The 9,718-nt window shown below is 36.3% G+C and overlaps 1 protein-coding gene across 3 annotated transcripts; it reads left to right on the forward strand.

Annotated features, from left to right (window-relative positions):
- The first annotated feature begins 742 nt into the window (after window positions 1-742).
- On the forward strand, window positions 743-8,882 carry LOC133822177 (uncharacterized). 3 transcript variants are annotated; one of them, XM_062254421.1, is made up of 12 exons: window positions 743-1,394; window positions 1,648-1,696; window positions 2,385-2,834; window positions 4,086-4,372; window positions 4,448-4,654; window positions 4,728-4,922; window positions 5,102-5,176; window positions 5,253-5,316; window positions 5,438-6,509; window positions 6,690-6,752; window positions 8,215-8,289; window positions 8,435-8,882. In XM_062254421.1, the coding sequence occupies exons 1-12, from the start codon at window positions 990-992 to the stop codon at window positions 8,478-8,480; spliced, it is 2,988 nt and encodes a 995-aa protein (XP_062110405.1). In that variant the 5' UTR covers window positions 743-989; the 3' UTR covers window positions 8,481-8,882. The 3 variants fall into 3 exon arrangements, with proteins under 3 accessions (XP_062110405.1, XP_062110406.1, XP_062110407.1); XM_062254422.1 differs by having other exon boundaries at window positions 744-1,394; window positions 2,388-2,834; XM_062254423.1 differs by lacking the exon at window positions 8,215-8,289 and having other exon boundaries at window positions 744-1,394.
- Window positions 8,883-9,718: the final 836 nt, after the last annotated feature.

Genomic DNA, 9,718 nt, shown 5'->3' on the forward strand with positions numbered 1-9,718 from the left:
AAATTTACTATATTTTTTAATTATCTAATATACCATAATAGTATAAGTATGATAGTTATATTTTCGTTATTAACATTTATTGTAAGTTGATGTAAACATTTTTAGACGCATCACAATTATTAAATAAAAATATGAGCATTAAAATTTAGGAAATTTCTACGGTAGGGACTATATAAAAAGAGCCCTATCGGTGGGGCTCTTTTGTATTTTTAACCTGTGAACAGTTTTTCGCGTGATTTTTTTTATGACCGTGTATATTGTAGTTACTAAGAGCATTCTGCAAATTTTCAGAAAATTCTGAATAATTTACAGTGCCGAAAACTAGTATAAAAATAGATTGTTGCACGCGTGACTAATTTTTTTATGCATATGGAAAAGAGCATGTTTGAACTTAGTTTTCGGCACTGTAAATTATTTAGAATTTTTTATAATTTTTTGCAGGATACTCTAAATAACTACAATATACACGGTCATAAAAAAAATGATACCAAAAATTATTAACGTGTTGAAAACACAAAAGAGCCCTATTAGAATTCCTTACCATAGAATTATCCTAAAATTTATATGCAAGTATTTTTTTTATTCATACTTAAGTAACATTAATTACAAATTATATATTCAAATGGAGTTTTTATGTATGCGAGATCTTTTTTATGTATCCAAATCATTTGTAATATTTGGAAAACTTGAGATATGCTATTTTTTTTGTTAGTAGCACACAAAAACCGGTCCGCAACTGGTCATCATCAAGACTCGGATTTAATCAGATACACCAGCCCTCACCGAAAAGATTCCTGCACCCGCACCCCTAAAATCTCCTCAGACCTCTCCCTCTCCCACTCCCACTCCCACTCCCACCTCCGCTTCTGCAAATCAAACCCAACCCTCGTCTCCTCGGCTATCGTCGATGGAAACCACCCAACCCCAATCATCATAATTATATTCACAACCCAGTGCTCAACGATAAAGTTTCAACAACAAGAACAACCATGGATGCGTACCAACAACAAAACTGGTACATGAGGCCACCACCGCCGCCGCCGCCGCCACAGCAACCACCGTCGTCGACGGATCCCTACCAGCAACCACAGCAGCAGCAACAGCCTCCGCCGCCTCCCAGGCCACCGGCTTATCCGCAGGGCTCATGGTACCCCAACCAGTATCAGTACCAGCCCCCCTCACACTCTCCCTCGCCTCCGCCACAGTGGGCCCCGCCACCTCCTCCTCATCCCCATTCCGACCATTACCCTCCTCCGGGTTCTTATCCTCCGCCGCAACACCATTATCCTCCGCACCCCGTCCATCAGAACCAGTTCCCTTCACCTCCTCCTCGGCCTCAACTGGCTTCTTCCCCACACTTTCCTCCTCCTCATTCATATCCTCAGCCCAATCAGGTATTTATTATCTTTACAGGCAACAAGTCTCTGTTCGGCAAAATCTTTAGGGTTTTAGATTATGGTTTTATTTGCATCGGTTTTTCGTTTACAATTTGTTGTTTTCGAATCTCTGAGTCTTTCTACTACTTCTGTTGGTTCATGCTTACACATGATGGCGGCTTTAGGTCCAGCCTTCATTTATACAGATATATATATATATATATACATGTATGTATAACTTTTCTTTTCTTTTAATTGTTACATTTTGTAGGAATGGGGGAATCCCAATTGGGCGCATTCCCAAGGTTGGGAACATCAAGGTTAGTTTTTGTTTAATATCAATTATAGAACTTCCGTATCCCCTGCTGGCCGGGATTTACATTGGCTTAAAATCAACAGTCAAACATTATATTATAACTATGCTGTGTTTTAGATTTATGCAATTCAATCAAGATTGTAATTTTCTATTAGTACATGTCATAGAAATATGCGCCACCCCTATGGACCATTCCAAGTAGAACTAGGACACAAAAATTACAGTCGTTTGAGCTTACTCGTATGACTTTTGAGTTGAAGGCACCGTGTAAAGATATAGAATACATGTATTCTCTTTTTGTTTGATGGCCGGTTATGTGGTGACTGTAGTCTGTGAACTTGAGAGGCATTTGTTGTTCTGGGACCTGATGAAGTAATAGGATGTTAAGTCGTTTACTGCTGCATATCTTGTTGTGTTGTCTTGGAGATACGTTGCATTTAATTCCTACAATTGAGGCTTTTATCATATTTAGGTGGGCATTAAATTGGGTAGCATCAATTGTGCGCTAATTACTTAAAGGCTGTCGTATTGAGAGTTGATGAACTCAAAGTAACGATTAATGTTGATAATATTTTGCAGTTCACTTGTTTTTTTCCTACCAAGTTGTTTTTGGTTCAATTGTTTTTTCACTTGTTTGAGATCAATTTCTTATCCTAATTACAGATTGAATTCTGTGTTATATTGCTTTATAGCAGTTGGTCATAACAATGAAGAAGATTGGGCTGCTAAGGCTAGAGCATGGGCAGATGCTAAAACAGCAATGGAGAATCAGCATCAACAATCTCAGTTTACAGCAGTTGGGAGACCTGAAGATCAAAGCCATTACCATGACCAATATTCTCACTCTGTTGAGTCTCATTATGCAGAAATTCAACATCAGTCTATGCCTACATCTAACTATCAACAGGTTCAACAACTTCAAGCTCCAACTGCACCTTTTCCCCGGCCTCCAGTAGCTCATCACTCAGAGTCTCCTTCTGTCAGCTCTGATCCATCTTATGTGCCAGAGGGACATCTTCACTCTGTTAGAGATGGAACACCAACTGCAGATTCAAATGCTATGTTTCAACGTCAAGGAAATCTACCTATAAGTCCATCTGTTCATCAGCAGGAGGTACCTTCTAGTTATTCTTCTGTTACAGGTAATAATTCACATAATATAGAAATTGAATGTGAAACCTCTGGACCAGAGCTGCTATCTTGGAATTCACTTTGATTACTAATTTGATGTTGTCTTGTTCATAACAATATGTAACTGAAGCCTTCTCTATATGTTATTGCGATTGTTCTTCTGAGTGCTTTATCAGCTGATTTGTACTTATAGTTGGTATGATTTGTTCCCTTCTCAAATTCTCTAGAACTCAGAAGTAGCTGTTCCTTTTGTATTTTTTCTGTCATTATTATTATTTGATACCCTGAAATCCTCCAAACTCCTTAGTAGGTTCAAGTTCCTCTTAATTATCATTATTAAATTTTTGATGAGATACTATATAAACATCACTTGCTTTCAGAGTTCTAAATCCTTCTATATATACCTTTATAGATATATTTATGCTTGACTGTTGTTTTTTATTCCTAATACCATTATTTTGCCTCTTTCACATGATTTCCCTTATCGTAATATTAGCAGGGGTGCATGGATTCGGTCCGTTTTTTGAACCCTAAAATAATTTAATGTTTCTCCAACACATTCATTTGCATGAATGCATTGTATTGTACTGTATGAACTTATTGCTGTGCAGGTCCAGAGTCCCCATCTAGGCTTCATTAGGAAGGGTGAATTTTCTATTTAGTGATGTAAACGCAGTCTTATGTAATACAATCACTTTTGTCAGGAAAAATCAAGATATATATGCTGGATATGATATTGTTTTTTAATGTCACATTTGACAAAGTGTTTGGAGACAGTGGCAGTTTCTTTTTGCTATATTGCAAGTTATACAGGTTTCTTTTCATTGAAGGCTAGCCTTCTTTTGTTTAGATGCTTTATACAACGGTTGGCTACTTTTTTGCTAGATGGCAAATTATACAGGTTTCTTTTCATTGGGGATGAACGGTCTTTGTATAGATGCTTTATACACAGCTGTTAGCTACTGAAGGATAATAATGATATTTTTAGTTTTTGTTTCCTACCTTTTGCTAGAAATGCTTTAAATTGATTCTTTTCAAGAGCCCTTTGTACAGTGTTAGTAAGTGTTTGCTTTAACTCACTTTTCCCCACAGCAATACAAGTTTTGTTTCTTGTAAAATTGAAAAAAGGGAAGTGCTACCTCTCTGACAAATGAAACGATTTTGCTTTACTCTATCTTGGTGGCCAATTTGAATCTTATCATCCCTGGGTTTCCTTTTTAGATTAATTTTTAAATTGTACTATTTTTCTGACTGGTTGGCAGGAAGCAATGGGGTTATGCCTTTTTCGAATTCATCATCTCAGCAAGGACAGCACCATATGCAACCACCACAGGCTGTGCCTCTTGCTGACCAGCCTTTAGAATTTATGCCCAAATTCAATCGTGATGACCCACTTATGCAGTCCAGCTATGCTTATCACGATTCAGTTGGACCGGCAAGAGGGATGGACACTGTTACCGCTATGCCTTCTATGAACAGTTGGTCAGCTCCTGTTGCACCTGGTGTGGGTTATCCTCCTATTGCTCCAATTCTGCCATCAGGGCCTCAGGTATTAATTTGTGTTACATGAAGCTTTACTTTAACTCTCAGGGCTTGATAGTAAGTACTGACAATTTTCATCCAGCAACATGATCCTGCACTAGCTGTGCCTTCTTCTGTTTCTGGGCATGCTGCACATCCATTTAGTAGTTTTCCTGTATCTGGCCTTCAGCCAACAATTCCATCTGCTGCTCCCCCGTTTGCCCACAATGCAGGAACTTCACTTCACCCTACAACAGCCTTTTCTGGTGATGCCTATGGAATTCCTAGTATTTCTGAGCGTCCTAAAAAGGTATGTTTCTCAGTATTATATTTTGAAACAAATCCACAATTGTCTCAGTTATATGTCCTAAAATTTGATCCAGGCTTCAGTGCCTAATTGGCTTAAAGAGGAAATAAAGAAAGCAGTTATCACAACAAGTTCGTCTATGGATCATCCCAAGGAGGAGACACAATCTATTGAGGATGAAGGTTTTGACAATTCTGTTGGGAAGGGTGAGCAAGCAGATAGCAAAAGCATTGATTCATCTAGATCAACTGAAGAAGATGAGGATGATGAGGTTTTGTTCTTTTTTATGGTTATGTCATCTTTATTTATTTATTTTTTCATGGTTGAGTTGCAGTTATTCATATTTTGTCCTTCAAATGAAAGCTCTTGGTTTTTCTTCCTCGGGATAAAAAAGTTGCATCCCGTTGTATAATTGTGTTCATGTCAAATAAAAATGTTTGATTTTTGTAGGATTACGTGGATGCAGCTAGAACTGCAGCAATTAATCATGAAATAAAGCGTGTGCTAACTGAAGTTTTGCTGAAGGTTGCAACTTCGAGCAAGCTATGTTTCTTAACCAACCTCAATCTGTTACATTTTTAATGGGTACTTTTATTTATAGGTAACGGATGAACTGTTTGATGAAATTGCAACAAATGTTCTCAATGAAGATCTAAGAGTTGAAGGTTAGTTCGCCATGAATTCTAAGTTTTTGTATGGCTTGCCGTATACTTCAAAGATAGTTGTTACATTATCATAGTACCCTTGATATCTGGTCCGTTTAAATGACAAATTTCTTTTCTACAGTTGATAAAGAGACTGTCTCCTCAAACCATAGGGTATCTCCGTCTCCCTCTACACTTCCATCTAACAAGCCGACCACAAAGATTATAATCCCAGGGAAATCCAAGGAATACAAGATTGAAGGCGTTGAGAAGTCTAGTTCTAGTTCCCCTGGAGATGTACTGGGTCTTGGAAATTATGCCACTGACGATGATGATGGTGATGAAATTCAGAGCTCTAGCTTGCCAAATTCCAGGAAAAAAGAGCTTCAGCATTCATATTTTGAAAAACCTTCAGAAGACAAGCATGATGTTGGTGCAAATGGCAGTTCGTTAGCCCATCCTGAAGAGCTCAACAGAAAGCAGAAAATTTTGGAGAGTGAGACAAGTAAAGCTACCTCAGTTGAGTCTAAATATAGTAACAATGATGCTACTGCAAATTCTAAGTCTGATAAAATTAGGAAAAATGAAAGTAATGCTGGTGGAAGTACACCAGATGGTATCAATGTTTCTAGATCAAAAAATATAGTTGACGTAGGTGGATCAGAGCCTCCTGAAGATGATGAGAATGTGACGAAAACATCAAAAGATAGCAACCAAGTTAAGGAAGTCAGGACAAAAGCTGAAAAGAATGATAGACATGACAGTAAGAGGAGTTCTGGGAAAGGCTTTGGAAAGAAGGAAGAGAGTGATAAGAGGACAGATGAGAAGGGCAATGGTAATCATAGGAGGCACGATGAAAGGTACTCGAGAAAGGAAAAGACAGGTGAACGGAATGGATCCAAAGAAAGAACAAAAGAGCAAAGTGATAAGCTCTTAGTGCCGGAATCTGAGTCAAAGAAAAGGTCTTCCCATGTTAATGCCAGGGACGATAGAAAAGAAACAGAGAGGCAACATAAAGCTGGTGCTAAAGAAGAAAGCAACAGAAAACACGAGCATACCAGGGATAAGGAGAGCGAGAGATCAAGGCACAAACATGCTAGTGACTCAAGCAGGCACAAGAGAAGACGTTCAATTAGTAGGGGTAGAAGCAGCAAGGACGACTCAGTTCATCGCGATAATGATTCTAGTGATGAAGCTTCTAATGATTCTAAGAGGTTTGATTTGTAATTGTAAAATATTTTTCTCTTTTTTTTTTCTTTTTTTTTGTTGGGGGGGTGGAAGGGGGGTTGGTGTTTGTGGGTGTCACTGTTTGATGCCTCCAGCTTAAATTGGGGGATCTCTCCCTGCATCCTCATTTTGAATCCGAGACTTAAATTCCTTCTCCCTTGCTGCAGGAAGTTGCATTCAAGGAGACGCAACGTGTCACGCTCCCCCTCACCTGGCAAGTCTAGAAGAAGGTACTTTTTGTGAGAGTTTCATTATTTTTTACTTTTTCTCCCAGGTTACATGCTATGAAGTAGTTCTAAAAACATAATTTGACAATGATAAGGAGGTTGCTACTTAAGCTCCTAATAACCACCACATATCTTCCATAATAGTTATTATAATCACTTAAAAATCTTAGTTGTGTTTGTTAGCTTCAAAATGATAACTCGAACACTTTAGCTTTATTTATTTATTTCTTTTTTAATAAATAATATGTAATGACTACCCAAGAGGGATTGGTTAGCTCAAATGGTTAGGTATGTGGTTTGTTCCCACTAGGTCTTTAAATATTGTAGGGATAGGGTTAGGCTGGGAGGTTAGTTTAAAAAATAATATTTAACGACTAATACTTACTATGTAATGACTAATGATCTGGATGAATGCTTGTTAATATGAGTGTTTTATCTATTCATCCATTTTGTTTCAAATGCTTTGAATTATTCCTTCTCTCTGAAATGAAGTAAATTCCTTTTGTTTAGTTTACCATTACAGTCAAGAGAATTTTTTTTCTTCATATAAATATATATTATTGATAGGGTTTATTTATTTATTTATCGCAATAAAAAAATTATTCTGTGGTGAGAAACTAAAATAACATTGAAAATTAAGGGAAATAGTATTGTTTAATGCTTGTAGACTTAAGATAGTTGGATGCACTCCCTTTCATCCAATGTTTCTCTACCCCTTACCATGATTATGATGTAGTTATTAAGTTGTGGCTAAATGAGTGAAGGTCATTAGCTATGTTGTACTTCGTGAAAAGCAAATTTGTAGCTTTTCCCCCTTAGCAGGAGACAGCTAGAGAGCTTCTCTTCTAGGTATATAAATCTGAATTTTGTCCGTTTACTTTATTCAATTTTTCAGTTATGCATTTGGATATTGGCATTGAGTTAGCTGATGCTTGCTCTTTTAGATTGTTGTTAAATACCCTTATGAAAATCAACTTGCTATTTGTAGTTGGACTTGCTAATTGATTGATTCAACATTGTTGTTTCTGTGCATCTAATAAACATGTTCATAAATCTCAGTCAGACATTATTTCAAGTAGGCACTCACCATGTTTCATATTTTGAGACTAAATTGAATAAACTATTTATGTAGCAGGGTGTTGACGACTACTGAATTCAGGGTTTCTAGTAAAATAAGTAATGCAGGACATATGATAAGACCTTTTTTTAAAATATCTAAGAATTTTAGTTCTTTGGTTCAATAAGTATCAAGCAGTGGTTAATATTTTTTCTATACTTGTTTTGGTTTTAAGTATGGTAGTGTGTAGTTGATTTTAGAGATGTCAATTTTTTGTCATTAGAAGCAAACTAGGTTTTTCTCGTTGAGCAATTTGTATTTAGTACGAATCTGAACAAGGTTGGTCATCTTTTATAAACCATCTATATTAAACTCACCATATCAGTATATGGGTGTTTCTATTTCTAGACTAGTTTCGCGGTCTCCACATAGCAAGCATTCTCAGCGCAGGCATTCTCCCTACTCTTCTCTTGATAACAATAGGTAATGATGCTATGAAATCTTCAAGCTGTCTTATGTTTTTGAGACATGCTACTAATCAATGAGCAATTCAGGTGAAAGTGCAGGGCTTTTGCGTCTTCAATTATCATTGTCATCTGGCTTATTGACTCTGCTAAACTTTTTGCAGGGCAAAGCGGTCCAGGTCCAGATCGCCTAGTCGACGGCAGAGATGATTGGAAAAAGGATGCTCTTCTTCAGGTCCTACTGTACTGGCTACATCTCGGTTAACGGCCAGAGGTTAACGGCCAGAGACAAGAGAAAGGGATGCCTTCAGGTCATCTTGGTTAACGGCTAGCGAGTTTATATGGCATCACACATAGAAGCTGTGGCTACCAAGTAATGTAGTTAAATTTTGGTGTATCTGGTCTTGAGGGTTAACCATTTATAGTCGTGACAAGTAATGTATGTTCAATCCAAAAAAAGAATCAAAAGGGGCTGTTGTTTTTCGTCTCTCTTCTATTTTTAACTCCCTTTTAATATGCACATTGCTGTTTAAGTGGTCCTAAAACAGATGTATGCATTACTCATTGTTAAGTACAATATAATTCAGGCAACGACTGGTTTTTCACTGAAAATGAGGTCAATATTTGGCAGCTCAGCTCAATGTTTAACCATCCCCGAATTTCTTTCGCCCGTGGATACGCGACTCTATGGATTAAAATTAGGTAAATACTTTTTTGGTTATAAAACACATATTTGCTACTTTATATCTTAAATAATGATTATTTGGTACTTTGTAATTTGAAATTGTACTTATTTGATAATCCGGAGTTCAAATTTGATGAACAAATTATGCTAATATGACTAAATTACATTCAATTATAAATAAATAAGTAACCAAAATTGATTTAAAAAAAAAAAAATTAACATGTGTCATATTTTTATAGGGAAATAACGACAAAAATACCGAACATTTTGAAAATTTTCTAAATTAATACTCAATTTTTTTTTTTTGTGAGAAAAGTACTAAATATCTACTTATGTTAGTATCTGTCGGTACTTAGTCCGTTGAAAGCTGATTCTGGACCCACGAGTCAGCTCCTTATTGGCCTATTTAAAAATATATTTTTTTAAAATTAAATTTAAAAAGGAAAATAGCGTCAAAAGTACCCAATGTTTTGAAAAACCTCTAAATTAATATCCCAACACTTTTTTTTTGTGAGAAAAATATTCAATGTCTATTTTTGTTGGTATCTGTTGGTACCTAGCCCATTAAGTCCGTTAAAAGTTGACCTTAGACCCACATGTCAACTCCTTATTGGCCCATTTAAAAATATTTTTTAAATTAAAAAAAATTTTATAGGTAAAAAAAAATTAAAATCAGTAAAAAAAAATTAAAATTTATTTGTATAATCAGTTTTTAGAAAAATATTATTAAAAAAAATTTTAAATCGAACAAAATTATTAAAAT

Source organism: Humulus lupulus, chromosome 3, assembly GCF_963169125.1.
Source record: "Humulus lupulus chromosome 3, drHumLupu1.1, whole genome shotgun sequence".
In the NCBI taxonomy this organism is placed as follows: domain Eukaryota; kingdom Viridiplantae; phylum Streptophyta; class Magnoliopsida; order Rosales; family Cannabaceae; genus Humulus; species Humulus lupulus.